Here is a 20,979-nt window from a genome sequence, read left to right on the forward strand (position 1 = left end):
TTACAGATGGGGGCTCTGGGGCACTGGGAGGGGCCAGGACTGCGAGAAAGGATTGGAGGGAGAGGGGCAGGAATTCAGGTGCCTGATAGGATTCCCCTCCCTCTGTCTTTTCCATATTTGTCTCACTTCACAGTCTTTCCCCACCCCAACCTCCACACCCCACCGCCCCCATCAGCCTGTGAAGGGCCAGGGGGGTGTAGCAGTTCTCCCATCTACTGCAAGGGGTCCCCCCATTTACTGTAAGGGGTTCTAGTAGTTGTCCCATTTACTGTTATCACCTGGGGGCGGCCAATCCTGTCTCCTGGGGCTCAGTGTTCCCAACCATATAATGGGCACAGGAGAAGTCTCAAGCCATGTAGGACTTAATATGGGGTGGGGGGTGATGTCCAGGGCTGCCAGGTCCTCCACAGGCACCTCCGCAGCGCGCCATCCTGCAGTCTTTTGCACCCACTCTCTCCCTCTCCTGCCTAAGCCCACCGGGCCCCAGAAGGGGTCTGCCATGTCCCCAGTAACCAAGCTCCTGGGAAAAGACAGGCTCCCACCACTAGGCGCTGTGCTGGGGCCACTGGCCTATAGGGGACCTTCTGAATTTAATCCCCAGGTCAACTCTAGCGGGTGGAAATATCGGGTTTGCAGAGGAGGAACCCGAGCTCAGACAGGGACCTATGTGGGGACAGCAGCCTTGGCTGCGCCCTCCTGGAAACTCTGATCCTCCCACAGTCCCTCCTGCTGCCGCGCACTTTTCCTCCAGAAAAACAGCTGCCCCCACTTCCCGGCTCCCAGCAACCTCAGGCCCCCAGACTTCCTGGGACCGCGGGGCCGCGGAGAGCGTCCCGCCGCGCTGGCCCTTTTCCCGGGTCCCAGGGGGGGCACCAGGCGGAGGGCCGGCCGGGCGGGGCGCCCGCCTAGTCCTGGTCCGCCCGGGGGCGGGGCCTCCTCCGTGGCCGCCTGGGTGGGGGGCGCCCGCGGCTGCAGCCGGATAAAAGGGCCCCGGGGAGCCCCGGGAGGTCGGTTAGTGCTGCTCAGCGAGGCACCGGGCCCCAGCCCCAGACCATCTGCGCTCCAGCTGGTGAGCCCTGCCTGGCCCTTGGGCACAGGTCTGTCTCTTGCTGTCCTGTCTGTTGGTCTGTCACGCTGTCTCTCTGTAGGTCTGCAAACCTCCGAGGGTTCCTGAAGGCTGGGGGGCCGGAGACAGTTAGCTTAGCCTAGCAGTGGCTCTCGAATCTGCTTTCAGTTGGAAAAGAGACCAAGTTGGGGAGCTTGGCCCAAGGCCCAGAGGGTTGAGCAACCTGGCAGGGGTGCCTCTGTGCCTTGTTTATACGGTTTCTCTGCCTCCTCACCCTGGGAGGGGTAGGGACCCGGCAAGGTGGGCTCAGACGTCACTTCTGCTGCTGGAGGACATTGAGGCAGGATTGATCCAGGCTCTCCAGCTAATCAGACCAGAGTGGATGGTGAGGACTGGGGGGCTGGGGAGGTGTGGTGGCAGGCAGAGGATGGAGGGTTGGCACAGGGCTTCAGTCCCCACATGTCCTCCTCCTGCACAGGTAGGGCTGAGAGTCAGGTAGAGCTGAGACCCATGCGCTGGCATGTTTCGGGTCACCATAACAAGAGTCCCAGCAGGAATGGGTTGGGAGTGGGGGAAGCCCTCCCCTCCCCCTAATTGCTAGAAAGAAGGGGCTTCGAGGGACCCCAAGCAGGATAAATGCCAGGCCAATACCTGATCCTCTCTCTCCTAAAGAGCCTGGGGCACTTGCCCTCTGCCCTCTGCCCCAGCTTCCCTTGGGGTCCTGCTCAGGTTAGGCGCCAACATCCCTAGCAGCACCTGGAGCAGGTGCCTCTCTGCCCTAAGCCGACAGGTCCTGGATCTGTCACTTGGTTGTGCCCAGTGCTGGCGCCCACCCCAGTGCCCTCGACCACGCTAGGGTCATGAATGCACCAGCAGCAGAGTGGCATTCCATTCATTTCCCCCGTTCCTTTCTCCTCCTCCAGCACCCATCTCTCCTGCTTGAGAGTCCGGCTTCCGGAGCCAGGCTGCTGGGTTTGAGTCTGGTGGGGCAAGTTACTTAGCTTTTCTGGGCCTCATCCTCTTCTCTGTAAAGTGGAGATAAGTATTCAATAAATATTTGAAATGTATAGTGATAATAATTAGTATTAACCCCCCTCCCTATCCTCACCTCCAGCCCACCTTCCTGTCATTCTGCCTGCTCCTTCACTCGAGGAAAGAGCTGCCCTTTTAAGGCTACTTCCTTCTCCGGGGGAGTGTGCTGGCCCGGTTCTCTTGTCTGTGCTCAGCACTGGGGGAAGCTGCTGGAAGACACTGTGGAGACTGGGTGTGTGGAGACAGGAAACGAACACAAGCAAGTGCTGGGAAGTGGGCAGCCAGGAGGGCTGAATGGAGGGGGTGGCATTTGAGCTGGTTGTTGAAAGATGAGTAGAATTTAACAACCTGAGGCAGGAGGAGGCTACTCTGAGTAGAAGGAACAGGGAGGGCAAAGGCCTGGAGCCTGGGAATCGAAGGGTGTGTTTGGGGAATGGTGAGAAGACAAGTTGGTGTGAGCTGGGGCTACAGAGGGCTGGGAAGAGGGTGCTCCCCACCTGACTGCCAGTCGGGCCACTGCCTGTGGGCCTCCTCTCCATGAGCGCTGCCCCGTTCAGAACCCATAGTCGGTCCTGCAGCACAAGTCAGCGCTGCCCCCAGGGACGCCCCTCGAAGGGGAGCCCAGGGCTGCTTGCAGCCTCTAATGAGACGCCTCTGTGCTGTGGAGACGCCAGCCACAGACCAGCGCAGCTGCCGAGGGCTTATTAGAGCATGTCCTGGATCGGTGCCCGCCCCCCCCACAGTGCCACCCCCTCATTTTACAGGTGCTGCATCTGAGTCTCAGGGAAGAACTCTGTGGACTCGAATCACATAACAGTTTGGAGGCAGAGTTAGTGGAGTGGGGATCACTCAGGCCAGACCCTTGAGGCCAGGGGGTCCTAGCAGGAGGAGGGCCCTGAGCCTGCTTCTCCCACCCTCTCTTGCCACAGGGCAGGGCTGCCGAGGAGGGGACCTCTAGGAGCACTTAGAGGAAGTGGGGCCTCTAGGAGCACTCTACTGGGGGGTGACAGTCATCCTGACACCCCTACCCCTCCTGCCACCCTGCCAGGGCTCAGCAGTGGGGAGTGACATGAAAACGGTATTTAATCCTGATGAAGAAGTGGGGGAGGGCATCTTCGGAGAGCAGTGGCAATGGGAAGCAGGTGACACATAGCCTCAGGGAGGAGAGAGGAGACTCCGGGCTCTCAGGGAAAACAGGCAGGTCTGGAGAATGTAGCCAGGAAGGGCACTTGCTGCCGAGATTGCCTCCTTAGACGGAGAAGGGCTGGCCCAGCCTTCGCCAGTGGTTCTAGTAAGTTGCTGCTAATACTACTTGTCAGCGGAGAGCTTCCTCTCTGAGGAGTTTAACGTGTGTTCATTCCTTCAGTCTGCACAAGAGTCCTATGCGGTAAGTGCTGTTTTCATCCCCATTTGCCAGAGGGAGAAACTGTGGCTCTGAGACCACCTGGTAGCTCATTGGCAGAGGTAGAATTTGGTATCTTTTTTTTTTAAGATTTATTTATTTATGTATACAAGAACTGGGCTACAGGCCAGAGATGCGGGGGGTGAGGGGATTCACCAGAGACAGAGTAGGGAACAGAACAGGCAGATCGACTGAAATACACTGCTGAGGGGAGCAGCAGGCTAGTTAGGAGAGGTCTGCTGCGCCATGTGGGTTGCTCCCTGGCCAGCCGGGGATCGAACTCATGCTGCAGAAGCTGAGGATTGCTTCCATAGTGTGGTGCTTAACCCCTTACGCCCCTAGGGAGGCCCAGCAGAGGTAGAATTTGAAGCCAGGCAGCCTGGTTCCCACTCTATACTCTGAAGCTCCAGGCTCTGCCGCCTCTCACATCCATGCAAACCCAGGTATTTCCCCATGGCCACCCAGGCACTGGGGGCATAACACAGGTCCTGCTCCCATGGAGCCTCATTCCCTGAGCCCATCCAGCACACTTCTAGCAGCCTCTCCGCCCAGCCCCAGCAGGAGGCTGAGCTGCTGAAGGCCACGGGGCTGGGTGCCAGAAGAGCAGCAGTGGCCATGGAGGGGAAGGGCCTGGCCAGAAGGAACTTTCTGAAGATTCAAGCACAGGACAGGGAGCCAAAGACCCAACTTCCTGCAGGCCGATCCTGGCCAGCCTCAGTGTCCAGCAGCAGCACAGCCTGGCGGGGAACTGCAGCATCGGTGGCTCCAGGCATCCCCTGGGGACTTGCTATCTGCGCCTCCCCCATCCTGTGCTCCCCAGACCAAGGCTGCTAATGTTGAAGGGAACCTCACCCCCTCCAAGGACACAAAGAGCGTGTGGTGACACCCTCCTGCAGACAGGGGCTCTCTCCCTGGTGTGTGTTTGCTGCTGAAACCCTCCCACCACCCTGCACGTCCTGCAGGATGGCTGGCAAGCTCTCTGTGTGGAGCACATGCCCCTGATCATCTGGCCCAGCCCAGGCTCCCCTCATTCTCCTCTAAGTCCCCAATACTGCAGGCTGGGGCTGAGAGGGGGTGCTTCGTGCTCTCGCTTGAGCTTTGGGGTCCAGTCCTCTTTCCCTCTTTCCTGTCCTCTTTGCCTCAAAAGTCCTTTACCACCCAGGAGAACTCCTACTCACCCTGCAAAGCCCATGTGCCTGTCCCTTCTCTGAAAGCCTTCCCCAGCTCCTCTTCTCTGAGTTTCGTGAGGGTGGGGGCTCTGTATGAGGTCTTCACTGCTGTGTCGTGGCACCCGCCCTGATAAGCAGCTTCCAGCATGCATTCCAAAACAGCTGTTGATTCAGTGTAAGAATCACGCACTTTGATGCTAGGAATCGAGAATCTCCCAGACTATTCAAGCTGGAGGAGATAGCAGACAATATTTGGTTCAGCCTCCTCACTTCAGAAACAAGAAATTAGGGCCCAGAGAACGTAAGAGACTTGCCCACGCCACACAGCAAATGGGTGGTAAAGGCCTAGACTCCCTCAAAAGAGCCTTTCCACTCCAGCGTGTCTCCTATGAGCAGTGGCCAGGTGCCGGGGACATCAGCAGTAGGCAAGGACAATGACCCGCACGCGTAGCTCTTCCGGGCCCGAGGGGACCCCAATGGGCTCCCCCAAAGGATCTATATGTAGAAGAAGGTAACAAGAGCTACTTAGTGAGCCCTTACCATGGGGCAGGCTTATGCTACAAACTTTACTTACAGAATCTTCTTTAATACGATGCTATGAGACAGGAATCGTTGACCTCACTTTGCAGATGAGGAGATCGAGGTTCAGTGAGGTTCAACTTTTCACTGTCACATGGCCAATGAATTTGGTTAGAGCCAAATGGACTAACCCCAGAGCACAGACTCAATCACCATACACACACACACGTGCAGGGAGGGACCCTGACTTTCTCTGTCTCTAGCAGCAGAAAGACCTGGGGTGCAGGGAGAGGTGGGGGTCACTGTCACATTTTCTCATTCCCCAGGTGCCTGAGCCCAACTGCCCGTGAAGTCACCAAGATGAGGTCCCCGCCAGCTGCCCTCTCCCTGCTCCTTCTGCTCCCGCTGCTGGACCGGGCGCCCCCCAGCAGTCCACAGTCGCTGGGCACCACGAAGATACGGCTCGTGGGCCCGGGGAGCGGGCCTGAGGAGGGCCGCCTGGAGGTGCTGCATCAGGGCCGGTGGGGCACCGTGTGTGACGACGACTTCGCTCTCCGGGAGGCCACAGTCGTCTGCCGCCAGCTGGGCTTCGAGTCCGCCTTGACCTGGGCCCACAGTGCCAAGTATGGCCAAGGGGAAGGTGAGTGCCTGGGACTGCCCAGCAGGATGATGGGGGCCAGTGTGGGCTTCTCTGAGGGCCGGGCTCACGGGAACCAGCAAGACTCATCAGATTCCTGCCTGTCCTCGACTGCCCAGCTCACCTGACCTCACCCATGGTCATTTCCTGAGCGCCCCACTACAAATGACCCTGCCTTGACCTTCTCATTCCTGATTATAGTGAAGGCCTGCATCACAACTCAGCCCCTAAATTCCTTGGACGTAGCCTTTGTCACACCACGGGAACGGGTATTGGGAATATATTGCTGGCTGGCTGGGCACGTGGATAGATGGCTGGATGGACGGATGGACAGACAGACAGACAAGCACGCCTAACTAGACTTACTAGGCATTTTCCAAAAACAGGACCTGATGCCAAGCAGAGGCAGCAGGCAGGGTCGTAGACACCAGCATCTAAGCGAGCCCCTGCCTTCTGCTCAGGCTTGGAACAGGAAAGCCGACAACCTGGGGTCCATCCGGGAGACAGAGCCTGTGGTCCGTCTCTCTGTGCCCGGTGCCGAAGTCACCTTAGTGCCACTGTCCCCATTCCCACAGGACCCATCTGGCTGGACAACGTGCGCTGCGCAGGCACAGAGAGCTCCCTGGACCAGTGCGGGTCTAATGGCTGGGGCGTCAGCGACTGCAGCCACTCGGAGGACGTCGGGGTGGTGTGCCACCCCCAGCGCCAGCGTGGCTACTTTTCTGAAAGGGTCTCCAATGCCCTCGGGCCCCAGGTGAGGAAGCTGTTCAGGCTCTGAGAAGAGGGTTGGGTCAGGGGACAGGGAGCCTCCTGGGTGATGAGGCTGGAGGCGGGGGGAGGGCAAAGGGAGCAGATGTGGACTGAGGAGCCTCCCCGGGGTTCTGCCGCCTATTTGTGGCCTGGAGCAGGAGCCAGGACACTGGGCCTCAGCTGGATGCAGGACAGGCCAGGGAAGCAGGGGCTGGGCCTGCAGGGAGTCCATAAGGGAGGCAGTAGGGGCAAGGGGCTGTCTCACCCACAAGGCCTGGCCACAATTGCTGCCTCTTCCCGGCACAAACAACCCCAGGCTAAAAACAGCCCTAACCAAACAACAGGAGTGGGTAGGGCAGGTCTTTCGCTCCTGCCCTCCGCTGCCGGAACCCTCAGCCTAAGAACAGCTGGGCCTGACCCACTGGACACCGTGGGCCAGGGTGGGGCCTCAGCACTGGTTAAGTCATCTACGCGCTGGAGTAGGGGTGGGGAGGCCTCGTGGTCGATGGACCCCGCAGGTGGACTCAAGCATCTGGTCTGGTCCTTCCTTAGCTCTCCTTGGGGAGGCAGGAAGAAGGCCCCTTGATCCCTGGGGATAACCTCCCCTAGTCCAGGGGCTCCAGGCCTGATCCCAGGGAGGGCACAGCTCTGCCGGCTTCTCTCTGGAATTAAGGAAAGGCCCCTGGACACCCCGAGGTTCTGCCTTGCACTCACCAGAACTTTGAAGAATGCCTCCTCGCCTTGGGGCCTCCGTTTTCAGATCTGTCCGTGAGGGGCCGGGTGGGGTGATCTCTAAGCAGCCTGAGCCCCAGCTCCCCCACAAGGACCCGCAGGGGGCTCAGCAGGGCAGGGGTCCTGGGGCCCGTGGTGACTGTGCACCCACAGGGCCAGCAGCTGGAGACGGTGCGGCTCAAGCCCATCCTCGCCAGCGCCAAGCGGAGCAGCCCGGTGACCGAGGGAGCCGTGGAGGTGAGGTTCGAGGGCCATTGGCGGCAGGTGTGCGACCAGGACTGGACCCGGAACAACAGCCGGGTGGTGTGCGGGATGCTGGGCTTCCCCAGCACGGCGCCGGTCAACAGCCACTACTACAGGTAGGCCGCGGCTGGAGGGCGGAGGGGGCAGCTGGCGCGTGTGCCCGTCCGTGGTGTGTGTGTCTGTGGTGTGTGTTCACACGTCAGGGGAGCAGTGGGATTGGCGGGGGATGCTGGGATTGGGAGGGGAAAAGGTCCAGCTGAGGAACGTGGCTGGATTTCCTGGGTGAATAAGAGAATATTCAGAAAACAAGGAGTGAGTATTCAGGAGAATAATTAAAAGGACAGTGAAAATGAACTCTGGAATCCGGGGAAATCACTAGAAATGGTAGAAAATAAACATTTTACTTGCCAATCAGATAAAAAGAATTGACAGTAGAGGAGAATACTCCCAAGTGAAAACAATTGAAGGGGAAACATGGTGGCCCCGGTTTAAAGATCAGCTTTCACTGGGGTACTGCCAGTGCTGTCCACGAGTCCGGGAGCCCTGAGTCTGGCCTCAGCTGCCAGGATGTGTGGCCTCAGGGAGCATCTAGACCTTCATTACCCACACCCCGGGAACTACGTCAGCCTCACCCCAGGGAGTTTCCCCAAGTCTGATCCCAGCCCAGGCCGTGATTGGGCCGCTTGTAGGCAAGGCCTGGGGTGGAGCGGGTTTGGGGAGAGCAGACAGCAACATCCTGTCAGAACTGTGACCCAACTGTCACCAGATGGCATCAGCCTCTTAGTGAGGCCCAGCCCTGCCCTCCAGCTCTGCCCGGGAAACTTTGAATAGTAGCCCCTGGTTACCTGCCATTTCACTTCCCAAGGTCAACTGTGGTCTGAAAAGATGATATACAATAAGGTTATTTTAAGCATAAGAGATCAGATCATAGCTTTTATTACGGTACATTGTTGTAACTGTCCTCTTTTCCCGTTGTCAGTCTCTCAGTGTGCCTGCTTTATCATCGGAATGCATGTGTAGGAAAAAATACATTACTCTCAGTTTCAGGCAGTCACTGGGGACCTTGGCAACTACTTCATCAGGTCAGGGGGGCTACTATGTGTTTCTCATCAAGGGAGAAGCCATTTACCCTTGCCTGGTCCCCATCAGTTCCCTCTCTCATCTGTCTCTGGCTGAGATGACACTAGTCCTGAAGACCAGACACGTGGCTTCAGCCTTGGATGACTGGGGTGTGGGCCCCGCCTCCTCACTACCTGGTAATTGCACAGTAGGGCCTGGCTGACTCACCCATCACCACGAGCAGGGCCACCCAGATTATAGCCTCAGTGTCTCTGGGTGGGCAGCCCCACCAGCAGGCCCTTCAGCTTGTCTGGAGGCACCACTCCTCTGGACCCCTTCTCTGGGGCACTTGCTGAAGGTTCTCCTTCATCTGGACTCAGGGGAGGGCAAGCTTGGAGCCGCCTGCCCCAGAGGCAACCAGGTGCAGAGGAGGCCCTGCTGTGGAACTCCTTGAGGGGCCTTGCCAGGGCCTGCCTTCCTTTCCTGTATAACAGAGATGGTTGCTGTCTGCCAGGTGACACCTTCTCAGGCTGGAGGGGAGCTCAGCATAGAGATAAAGGCGTGTGACTGAGCTGACAAACAGTGCAGTTGGTGCAGACTCAAGGCCTGTGAGGAGCCTGTGGCAGGGGTAGGGCTTCTGCACCCACGCCACTCGCCACCTGCTTTCTCCCCCCTACAGGAAAGTCTGGGATTTGAAGATGAAAGACCCCAAGTCTAGGTGAGGAGTGGCACCCTTGGGGGAGGATCCAAAGAGGCGTGGCACCAAGGGACTCCTTCCTAGTCCCCCCACCCCAATGCCTTCACCTCCCCGAGGCCTGAGCTCTTCCCTCAACTCCTTCCCCACCCTCAGTCTCCCTTGTCTTCCAGGCTGAAGAGCCTGACCAAGAAGAATTCCTTCTGGATCCACCGGGTCAGCTGCCTGGGGACAGAGCCCCACATGGCCAACTGCCAGGTGCAGGTGGTGCCCGCCCGGGGCAAGCTGCGACCAGCCTGCCCGGGGGGCATGCACGCCGTGGTCAGCTGTGTGGCGGGTCCCCGCTTCCGCCCTTCTAAGGCAAAGCCTGTGCGCAAGGAGTCTGGGGCAGAGGTGGGTCCCTCGGGCCTGCACCCCACCTGGCGGCACCCCACCTCTCGGCAGCCCCTGCCCAGTCCCAGGAGGGACTCTTCAGGACAGGCCGGGGAGGAGGGACAAACCCCCGTCATTTGGGAGGAGGAGAGTGAGTCACAGAATGGAAGAAGCTTGGGGTTTATTTAAAAGGGGCCGGTTATAACCCTGCCATAAACGGAACGTTGGCATCACCTGCCACGACCATAAAAACAGTAATTACATTGTAGCTGCATCCCGTTGAGGGCCTAAGGTATTGAACCCGGGCGCAAAGAGCAAACGCTCTCACAGACACAGCAGCCCCACAGTGAGACCGGCCCCTCCGCAGCGCCGGAAGGGATGGAAGAGAATTAAAATGGACACAGCTTCCTCACGGTGTGAGGGGGTTTAATGAACCCCAGGTGACAGTACTTGTCATTGAGGAAAGGGAGGTTGAAAAGACACGTGGCGTCTTCAAGGAAGTCAGGAAGTCAGAGGCAGGGCCGCAGCCAGGTTCTGAGGGGCTCTGCCTGCGCTCCAAGGCAGCGGTCGGCCCTGCCAGCTGCTCCTGCCCGGGCTTGGGGAGGGGGCCCCCTGAAGGCAGTTTTCTCCCAGCAGGAGATGAAGGTGCGCCTGCGCTCTGGGGCCCAGGTGGGCGAGGGCCGCGTGGAAGTGCTCGTGAACCGCCAGTGGGGAACAGTGTGCGACCACAGGTGGAACCTCATCTCCGCCAGCGTCGTGTGTCGTCAGCTTGGCTTTGGCTCCGCTCGGGAGGCCCTCTTTGGGGCCCAGCTGGGCCAAGGTAAGGAGATGGGGCCAGAGGAAGCTTAATTCACAGGCTTAGGGATGGCGCCTGGCCGTGGAAGCTGGTGGTGGGATCCTGGATGCTCCCTTGCAGGGGCCCAGGACAGAATGTTGTCCCGTTTGTGGAGGGGAAGCCACAGGGTGGGCTCACAGAGATGAACCTCACCTGGCACCTCTCTCCTCCCCTGCAGGGCTGGGGCCCATTCATCTGAGTGAGGTGCGCTGCAGGGGGTACGAGCGAACCCTCAGTGACTGCTCCTCCCTGGAAGGGCCCCAGAATGGTTGTCAACATGAGAATGATGCTGCTGTCAGGTGCAACATCCCTGACATGGGCTTCCAGGGCCAGGTGAGCTCGGAGCTGGGCATAGCCTCAGGCTGGGAGGCACTGAGGGACACACTGAGCCACCGTGGGCTCGTGAGGAGCACCCCACCTCAGCCTGGAGCCAGCCTGGGAAGAGCCCCTCTTAGTCTCTGGCCTGGCCCACAGGGCCAGGTTCAGGTCTTCACGAGGTGGCTGTGTTCTTCCCCCGCCCCCACATCCTCTGTGAGGTGGGAAGGCGCCCAGGGCAGAGGGCCACAGGGCTGTCAGCTCTGAGGAGCAGTGCCGGGGTAGGGGGTGCTGTGTGTGATGGCGGGGTTCAGGAGTCATGCTAGTGTGTGCCGAGGGTGAGGCCCTCACACTGGTGATCTTGATTCTCTCCTGTAACGTAGCGAGGTGGGTCACTGTCTCGGGGTCATTGCGAATGGGACAATAGATGGGAAAGTGCTTTGCAGCTGGGGCACCCTCATATGCGGAAGGGTTTCAGGTAGGAGGAGGGAAAGTGCCAGAACAGGAGGCAGGTGCAGCTCGTGGAGCTTTCTCCCATGCAGGAACGTGAGAGACTAGCTAAGACAAGCTCACGGTAGAGAAGTAGACCAACCCAGGGAAGGGAGTGCCAGCCTGGGCCCCACAGTGAGCTGGCTGGCAGGCCCTGGGCTGTCCGTCCTGCATGCTCCTTGCCTAAGCCACCTGCTCCTCACACACCTCTGACCTTGCAGGTGCGCCTGGCTGGTGGGCGCAACCCGGAGGAAGGCGTGGTGGAGGTGCAGGTGGAGGTGAATGGCGTCCAACGCTGGGGGGCCGTGTGCAGTGACCACTGGGGGCTCACCGAAGCCATGGTGGTCTGCCGACAGCTCGGCCTGGGATTTGCTAGCCATGCCATTAAGGTAGGTCCCTGTCTTGCTCCCAGAGTTCCTGTGCCAAGGTTGCTAACCCTTCCTGCATTCATGCAGTAGTGACTACAGAGTGAAATCTGGGTCACAGTGATGCTGGGTGCTGGGGGCGCTGTGGTGGATGGGATGACGTGGTTCCACCTCGTAGAACAATCAGTCAGGCGAGGGAGGGAAGGAGTCGTCACCAAATATTCCCACAAACACATGTGACAGATGAACAGCAGATGCCAGATGAGGCTGGGAGGAATAAGCAGCCTGTGCAAAGACATTGTGGCCAGAGAAAGCTTAGCTCACAGGCCCCAGGATGGTGTGTGGCTGAGCGGCGCCATGAGGAAGAGGCAGGGCAGGACCGTTCACAGCCTGCAGCTCACATTATTAAGGGCTTTCTGCCTTGGCTGTTTGGCAAACAGTTGGGGTGGAGACTAATATGAATATAGCCGGCTGGGTGAGGAAGGATGCTGGGTTGGACCAGTCCAGTGCTAGTCCTGGGGGATTATGTGGATCATTTCAGAAGGTGTCCAGGAAACCAAATGCAGAGGCCTCGGGTAGGGAACATGCACTGAGGGGGAGGCTGGGCAGGGAACATGCCCTGAAGAATTGGGCTCAACTGGAGCACAGTCATGATCTGGAGCTGGAGCTGGGGACAGGCTACCTGGGTGGGCAGGAAGGGGACAAGACCATCCTCTTCAAATGCTGAGAACTACCATGTGGGAGAGGGGTGGCAGCAGGGCCAGTGGTGGAAGCCAAGGCAGCAGATTTTTGTCTCTGCATGGAAGAAATTTATACCACTAGAGGGTCAAAGCACAGACTGCCCATGACTGGACTGGCAAGCCCAGCTGGCGGTGGTCTGAGCCAGAGGTGCTGACCACAGAGGCACCTCCAGGCCCTGACTATCTGATGTTGGCTGTTTTCTTAGGAGACCTGGTACTGGCAGGGGACACCGGGGGCCGAGGAGGTGGTGATGAGTGGCGTGCGCTGCACGGGCACGGAGCTGGCTCTGCAGCAGTGTCAAAGGCACGGGCCGGTGCACTGTTCCCATGGCACCGGGCGCTTCTCAGCCGGAGTGTCCTGCACTGACAGTGAGTACCGGGTGGCCGGGCTCCAGGCCACAGGCTAGCGGGTGCAAGGAGGCTGGACTTGGAGCAGCAGCTCAGCCATATACCAGCTGAGTGTGGCCAAATCATTGTCCTGTCAGGACACCAACCCTGCCCTGCCCATCTCGTGGCTGCTGTGAATTAACAGGGAATATGTGAAAACACAGGGATACACATCAGTGCTTTTCAATTTTCCTGTCATGACCTATAGTTTTAAGAAGTGAAACTGAATAGAAAGTAATAGCATATTACATTAGTGTACTCTAGTCTTGGAACTGTGTGTGTGTAGATACTAGGTCATGACATAAGATATATTTTGTACTGAAGCTTGTAGTAAAAAGAGGGCGTACGTGTCAGGAACATGCGGTGCCTAAGGCCCCAGCATGTTCTTTTGAGCTGTGGAATGTACCCAAAAGTCCATTTTGAGGCCTTTATCTGCCCCAGAAACCCAGATTCTTGGGGCAGCAGCATCTCTGCTTGACACCTGCCAGCCAGGACTGTGCCAAGATAACTACCCAGTCCAAAGGCTCCAGGCTGGCACGATCTGAGTGGCCACTTGACCTTGTTCCCAGACAAGCTCCAGTGCCAAGACATCCCGGCCTTGTCCGAGAGCCTCGGGGTTCCTTGGAAGCAGCACATCTGGGAGAACAAGGGGCCCTTCCAGCCCAGCCTTGCCTGTGGGGCCATAGGGCATCAGAGTGGACCTGCCAGCCCCAGGGCTACCGCGCATGGGGAGTCTGCTCCCCCAACTCCCCTCCCTGTTCCACTGCCCGGGTAACAGTCCTCCTCCTGATGGCCCACAGCAGCTGAGCTCGGGCGGCAGCCTTGGGGGTGGCAGCCTGGGCTCTGCAGCCATGCCCATCTCTCCTCTGAGATTTTCCTCACTTCCTTTCTCCCTTTACTCTCTCTTCATTCCCTCTGACAGCTCTGCTCCTTTCCCTCGGGAACTCCAGGGCTTGTCAGTGGGCTTACCCTGGCTCTCTCCAGAACATACCACAGGAATTTCCAGAGCGTGTTATGTGATAGTGCAGGCATCAGACAGCAAACCAGCAGGCCCCGCCCCATCCTCAGCGCCCTGCCCTGATGCGCTCCAGTGTCCCCATGTCTGCGGAGTCAGCTCACAGCTCCTCTCTGTGAGGCCTCTGCCAGAATCAAAGTCCCATCCTGTTTTGCACAACATGTGGCTCTCACACGTCTGGGCTGACATGGAAGAATAGCAATGGTGGAGGCTTGTGGCTTCCAAGGAGGGTGAGCGCCTGTGTCAGAGGGAATGGAGGGGCACAGAGCAGCCCGAGATGCGGGCTGCATGTGCTGGACTGGCACACACAGAGAAGCACCAGAAACACCCACCGGGCCCTGGCAGGAGCACCCACGACAACAGTCAGGCTAGAGCAGGAACCATGGAGGAAGCCCAGGCCTGAGGCTGCAGCAGCAGGGATGCAGCGGCAGAGCTCAGCAGCGGCCGGATCCCTCCCAGCCTCCCCGGGTCTCCCTGCCCCTAACACTGATGGGACAGAGGCCCCATCAAAGTGACCGAAGAGCAACTGAGCTGAGGTAACCAAGTTAGATACCAGCAAGTTTATGGAGGTCTTGTGTGAGCCAAGCCCCCCAGAGGCACGAACAGGCTGAGAAGCATTTGCAGAAGAAATTCTAGCTAACATTAATCGCATGCTTACCACAGGCCAATGATCTGAGCTCGTGAACAGGCATTACAGCATTAATCACTGTTATTACCATCCCCACTTTACAGATGAGGAAAATGAGAGACACAAAGATTAAGTCAGTCGCAGAACTAGTTAATGGTACAGTCAAATAGTAAGCTTAGACGTAGCCCAGGCCTGGCTCCCAAAGCCGGGAGCTTCGCCATAACCCTGAGCCACCTCCCAGGTTAGGGTGGCAGATGGCTCCTGGATGATTAGAACTTGCGTCTCCTGACTCCTAAATGGCCTTGCGTTTCTGTCGCCCTTCAGGGCAGCTTAGTCTGGGGGCAAGCCTGTGCCCTGGGCTTGCCAGGGCAAAAAGCCCTCGCCCAGCTCCTGCATCCCCACCACGCCCTCTGGCCCAGGTGCCCCGGACCTTGTGATGAACGCGCAGCTCGTGCAGGAGACGGCCTACCTGGAGGACCGGCCACTCAGCCAGCTGTACTGTGCCCACGAAGAGAACTGCCTCTCGCAGTCTGCTGACCGCATGGACTGGCCCTATGGACACCGGCGCCTGCTGCGCTTTTCCTCACAGATCCACAACCTGGGCCGGGCCGACTTCCGCCCGAAGACGGGACGCCATAGCTGGATCTGGCACCAGTGCCACAGGTAGTGCCTGAGCAGGCCTCGGCTCCAGAGACCAAACCAGTCTGGGCTTCCCTGGTCCCGGGCAGACCCTCCCGGGAGGCGTGTGTGCCCCGGGAAGACTCTTTTCTTCCTCCATGCCTTACTGGCCTTGCTTCCAGGAGACAGTGAGGAATCTTGGGAGCACCGGCCAGCCCTCTGCATCGCTCCCTCCTTGCCCTGGCTGCACCCACGTCAGTGGTGCTGCTGCAGTCCTTTCCCACAGCCATGTCCAAGAGCGGTCACCGCCAGAGCTGGTCTCTGCTGGATGATAATGGACGGGTTCTCTGTGTTGGGCCTTAGGTCTTTTCTTTAAAGGAAGGTCAAGTGGGGACTCTTAGAAACCAGGAGACTCAAAATAGACATCACTTCCAGGATGCTGCCTGTGCAGAGAAGCTTGCAGTTTCTGCAGCAGCAAAGCCAGGCCTCCCAAGAACAGCATGAGCACTGCGACTAAAGGGAGATAATAAGCATTCCTTCCTATCAGGAGGCTTCAGTCCGGACAGCAGGGGAGACAAAGCCCGTGCCAAAGAATGAAAAAAATACATTGTCCTCCTACCCCACATCCTCCTGCCCAGAACACAGGCCTGGGTGGGGAAAGCTGAGAGGAATGGGCAGCGACTTTGGGACTTGGCCTTGCCTGAGATAATAAGCACCTTTCCCTATAGCAGGAACAGGGTTGTCATTAGAACTGGATTGCAAACAATGGTAGTAATTTGGTCCCAGGCTGACGGGGAGCAGAGAAAGCCCCCCTCCTCAGCGGCTCAGCTCCTAGGCTGGACCCTGGAAGCACCCTTCTTTCCACCTCTGCACCAGGCCTTGCAGCTGGCAGCAGCCTGCTGGAGCCTGCCAGGATGAGCTTTGTCCCCCCCTCACCTGGGTGAAGGATGCCCCAGGGTGATGGGCATCCATGCCTGCTGCTTGGCAGGGGTGCAAGGAGTAGGCCACGGGTCACCCTCTTGGGCTTGAGAGGGAGAAGGGCACTGCCCTGCTATTATGACGTTCCTTTCTGGGTAATGATGGGGCTGGTGCCTCCATCCTCCCTGCCAGCTCCTCTAGAGTAGGTTTTGTCTGCTGCTGCCAGGCTGACAGCCCTGCCCTCTCTGCAGGCACTACCACAGCATTGAAGTCTTCACCCACTACGACCTACTCACACTCAACGGCTCCAAGGTGGCTGAGGGGCACAAGGCTAGCTTCTGTCTAGAGGACACAAATTGCCCCACAGGTATGGGGTTCCCTGTCGTCATATCCTCTTTGCACTATATGCTTCATCCCTTTGGGATCCTGTTCCCTGCTCCGCTCAACAGCCTCAGACACTGGTGACTGGCCTGAGGAAAGTCAGCACTTCAGGCAATTCAAAAAGGTCAAGTTCTGACCTTCTGAAATCTTAGACGGAAGGTGCCTGCTTTCTCTGCATTCTCAACACATTTGTAGCAGTATTAAAATGCTCAACACTTTCCATTTTGTATTAACAGTTGCAGATGGGTTTCATCTCTAAGTGTGGCCCTGAGGAAAATGATCACCTGACTCCTTTCGCTAGCCCCGTCCCTGGCCCTGAGGCATCCTAAACAGGGGGTCCTTAGAGGTTTGCATGGATGGACGAATGTATCAGCACAGTAGGGTTGGAGTCTTCCAACCACATGTTCTGGGCCAATGGGGATTTCCACCAGAGCATCCAAAGAAATGGCCCCTGGCACATAAGGCCGATCTCTAGTGCTAGACTGATGGTTGGGAGGAATTCTGGCTCTGGTACTCAGGCGGGTTATACATCTGAACCCCAGGTCCCGAGGTTCCGGACTGCATGTGACTGGCAAGGCTTCTTGGTCCTGCCCAGGACCTCAGTAACCGTCAGCACCCTTCCTTACAGGAATGCAGCGGCGCTACGCGTGTGCCAACTTCGGGGAGCAAGGCGTGACCGTAGGCTGCTGGGACACTTACCGGCATGACATTGACTGCCAGTGGGTGGACATCACAGACGTGGGTCCCGGGGATTATATCTTCCAGGTAAAGGGGTCTGAACATCCTCCAGGTGTTCTAACTTTCTCAAGTCACATGAAGGCGGAGTCTTATAAACAGGGTCTTGGGCAGGCCTGGCACTTGAAGGAGCTGTGCCATAGGGGGAAGAACTGAGTCAGGATTCAGAGGACAGTGGATGGGGTCATTAATGCTTACCTCCTGGGGTGATGGCACAGACAGCTAAGATTATAGACACATCTTGTAAGACGACAGTATAGCCTCACACTTGTATGTGTGAAGGATTATTACAGCGACCACCATCTTACTTGGAAGTCAAGTCGCCCACTTTCATTTGTCCCCTTCTCTCACTCCAGGTGGTTGTGAACCCAAAATATGAGGTGGCGGAGTCAGATTTCTCTAACAACATGATGAGGTGTCGCTGCAAGTATGACGGGCACCGTGTTTGGCTGCACAACTGCCACACAGGTAACTGGGGACCACCGTGGGGCTCAGGGAACAGGATGACCCAATGGACCAGTATGTGGCTTGAATGTATGTGAAAGGCTGGGCACGGGACAGGATGAATCTTCACAGGTAGATTTCTAAACAAACTGGTGAGACCATTAGCTACCCAATAACCACTTGTGTCCTTAAGGACCCAGAAGACTGTTTGGATTATGAACTGTTTCCCATCTATCCTGAAATCTTCCCTGTTACTTGTCAGGAATTTCCTCTTCCACCTCTTGTTATTTTCCCCTCCTTCTCGATGGTCTTTCTTACCTGCCTCCACCCTAAGAGGACTGTCTTGCAGGGCAAAGTTAAAGTCCCCAGGTCCATGTTGCTCACCTCCAACTGTGATCACTGCTTACAAAGAGGAGGCCGTGGAGAACAGGGCTCGGCATACTTGGGGGTCAGCAGTATCATTAGAGGAGGAAGCAATGATTCAGTTGGGGTGGCAGCAGTGGGGGTGGGGAGAAAGGGGGAGTTGCTGTACTTGTCTATGAAGGAAGCGATTCCTCCCCCATCAAGTTTCGCTTGTATTTGTTATGGAGCGAGCACATTCAACCTACACTTGCTGTGTGGGGTGGAAGGTGGATTGGTTAAATACTAAAGGCTGAGCAAGCATAAAAAGAAAGCACCAACCTAGGGGCTAGCAAAGGTTTGCAGAGGAGATGCTGCTGAGCCAGGCTTCAAGGAGGGACAGAAGTTTGCAAAGAAGAGAGTAGTAGGAGAGGGGGCAAAGCAGAGCAGCTTTAGAAAGCTTCACTGGGTCCCAAATCCAATTCTACCGCTTTCTAGCACGAAGACAGGAAATCTCAACTTCAGAGGTTTTCTCTTTTGTAAACTGAGTCTATGTCTATCCAACCACTGAAGTTCTCTGCAGGGAGGGTTGTAATGATTCCTGGTAAAAAGATGGAACTGAGCCTCTGAGACAAAGCTCAGTCAAGGGGCAACCAGCTCCAGTTTATGTTTCTAAGACAGCTCTGGCAACAGATGGCAAACAAAATGAGAAGGGGAAGAAGGAATGGCCAGCAGTTCTGGATGTGAGTGACTGAGTAGATTCTGATGGCATTCGATGAAGCGGGAGAGAGAGGGCAGTCAGGAACTGGAGTCGGTGGCCGCACACACCGGACAATAAAGCTTCCATAAAGCTGGCGCAGGCTGCAAGGGATGCGGGCAGTCAGGCGGAGAAGAAAAACTATGCCCACTCTGACCCCTCAGGGTCCTTGTAGAAAATAGAGGGCACGCTGGGGTGAGAGTCTGCAGTTATTTAATGAAGGGATCTTTACAGGGTGTAAGACAGAAAATGAGGGGTGTTGAGATATCCAGGGCTGAGCCAGAGTGGAACATCACTTAGGCCTGAAGAGGCAAGGAGCGCCCTGGCACCCGTGGAGGCTAGGGCTGTGGAGGAGGGAGGACGTGGCTGAGGCACAGACCAGCATGGCCCGGAGAGGGAAGAAGTAGCCCGACCTCTCTCCTCCCACTCTGCTGTTGTTTCCCGTTGACTTAAATCAGCCAGACACCAGCGAATGAGGGAGCCATGGTGACACAGTCTCCAGGGGTCAGTTCCCCAGGGCACGGAAAGAACAAAGGTAGAGGATAAATCTAGAGAGGGCAAAGGAGAGCAAGGAGCATAGTTCTCCCTGCCCCACAGCCTATGGTCCCCAGCATCTTGACACGACACGCCTGCCAGGGTCACTTCTATGGACTGAACTGTGGTCTGTGCCCATGACTGGCCCGGTGGAAAGGATGAGCGGGGCAGAATGCAACCATGCTTGTGATGTTGTGAGGGAAGGGGGAGGCGGTGGAGGGGCTGCTACTTACCTGTCTTCCTTTGGCCCATAGGTGATTCATACCGGGCGAGCACTGAGCTCTCCCTGGAGCAGGAGCAGCGTCTCAGGAACAACCTCATCTGAAGCCATCCCTGCACACTCCCAGCTGCTGCCCACACACCAGATACCTCAGCTTACTGGAGCCATGCTCTTTACAGAGCCCTAACTCAGAGGGAAAGGGCCGGTGCCAAGGAGCACCAAGAACCTGCTCAGGAAGCCTTTTGATGGCAGGATCACTGAACTAGGATGGCACAGCTCCCTCAGGAGGGCTCTCAGGCTGCCCCCCAAGGGCCTTTGCCTCTGGACCATGGCCGCCAGGCTTTGTTCAACTGAGCTCCTCCTCCATACAGAGACCCAATCTTTCCTGTATCTTGCCCTGGAGTTCCTGGTTCAGGAGCAGTCAGTTTAGAGGGATGGACTATGACCTAATCCCCCATCTAAATGGTGCTTTGCCAATGTCTCGGAGGAGCAGAGGACAGGACCAAAGTAGACAGGAGGTGGGGTCAGTGCTCTGCTAGGAGTTCAAAGCAATATAACTTGTGTCAAAGTCACAAGTGGCAGAGAAGTGGGTGAATCCAGCCCCTTGCTTATCTTTTCTCATTTAGATCTCACCTCTTATTCTAAGAGTCTGTTCTTGTGAGCTTAATTTTAATTCTACTACACACATGGGTGTTTCTAAGATCCCCAGAAGCTTAGGCCTCAGGCATCCTCTTATGTCCTGATGGGCTGACAACACCAGGTACTGAGTGCTCAAGAAGGGGGCAGATGCACCGAAGTAGTCAGATAAGGTAGGGCCTTCCTGAAGAGCAGCAAGAGGAGGCCAACCACGAAGACTGCCTAGTGATATGGACCCCACCCCTGCCAGGGCCTCTGCCAAGGAAATACATGCCATATTCCTGGCAGCCAAGTCAATCTCCTTCAAAATCACTGCATCTCAGAACTGGTTTAAATTTCAGTTCTCAACCAGGCTTATGGAGTGAACTTTGCATTGAATAAATGTTTGCAATGGAAAGAACTCAGTCAAAGAAGCCACTCATCTCTGTATGAGTAAGACAGGTATGGTGGTGTAGGGGCCAGGGGCTATGGCGAAGAGAGAAGGGGAATATTTACTCTGGTTAAAGACTAAGTCTTAGAGAGGCGATCATTCCTGTTTGATGTGGCTGTGATAATGCTCTTGCTCAGGTACTAGAAAAGCCCATGTGATTCTTCATTTCTTTCTCCACCTAGACACATCAAGGAGGTGATCCTTACAGTCTAACACCAAATACCAATGAAGGCTGCTTACTATGGACTGCTCCAAAGACGAGACTCTGGGCAGTTCCCAGCACATGAGCTCTTTTCGCTCTGCTGGGCTGCTGGCTGGATGCCTAGGGCAGGCACAGTGCTCACAATAGCCCGCTATACATCTCAGACCAGATATTAGCCTACTGCTGCTGCCCTACTGCTGCCTGGCTCAGTCCTAAACACGGGTCAGAAAGGTTAAGGAATGAAAGGTGGGAGGCAAAAAGGTAAAGTCTACGGGTTGTACACAATTATAGTCCAGCCTGCAAAGCCAAGATGAAT

General features: G+C 56.9%; 1 protein-coding gene across 1 annotated transcript; it reads left to right on the top strand.

Moving 5' to 3' along the window:
• Positions 1-1,045: 1,045 nt before the first annotated feature.
• On the top strand, positions 1,046-20,948 carry LOXL4 (lysyl oxidase like 4). The gene is made up of 15 exons (XM_037496790.2): positions 1,046-1,069; positions 5,515-5,828; positions 6,401-6,579; positions 7,461-7,666; positions 9,289-9,327; positions 9,477-9,696; positions 10,312-10,495; positions 10,689-10,843; positions 11,536-11,703; positions 12,626-12,788; positions 14,869-15,112; positions 16,237-16,352; positions 16,995-17,131; positions 17,458-17,569; positions 19,430-20,948. The coding sequence occupies exons 2-15, from the start codon at positions 5,549-5,551 to the stop codon at positions 19,498-19,500; spliced, it is 2,274 nt and encodes a 757-aa protein (XP_037352687.1). The 5' UTR covers positions 1,046-1,069; positions 5,515-5,548; the 3' UTR covers positions 19,501-20,948.
• The last annotated feature ends 31 nt before the right edge of the window (positions 20,949-20,979 follow it).

This window comes from Talpa occidentalis, unplaced genomic scaffold (genome assembly GCF_014898055.3).
Source record: "Talpa occidentalis isolate TD23 unplaced genomic scaffold, MPIMG_talOcc4v2.1 talOcc4.8, whole genome shotgun sequence".
NCBI classification, from domain to species: domain Eukaryota; kingdom Metazoa; phylum Chordata; class Mammalia; order Eulipotyphla; family Talpidae; genus Talpa; species Talpa occidentalis.

Bases quoted from the DNA above. Each gene is read 5' to 3' on its own strand.
- LOXL4 (XM_037496790.2), top strand. From the start codon at position 5,549: ATGAGGTCCCCGCCAGCTGCCCTCTCCCTGCTCCTTCTGCTCCCGCTG. The intron at 10,496-10,688 runs GTAAGGAGATGG...CCTCCCCTGCAG, and splicing joins TGGGGCCCAGCTGGGCCAAG to GGCTGGGGCCCATTCATCTG. The intron at 17,570-19,429 runs GTAACTGGGGAC...TTTGGCCCATAG, and splicing joins GCTGCACAACTGCCACACAG to GTGATTCATACCGGGCGAGC.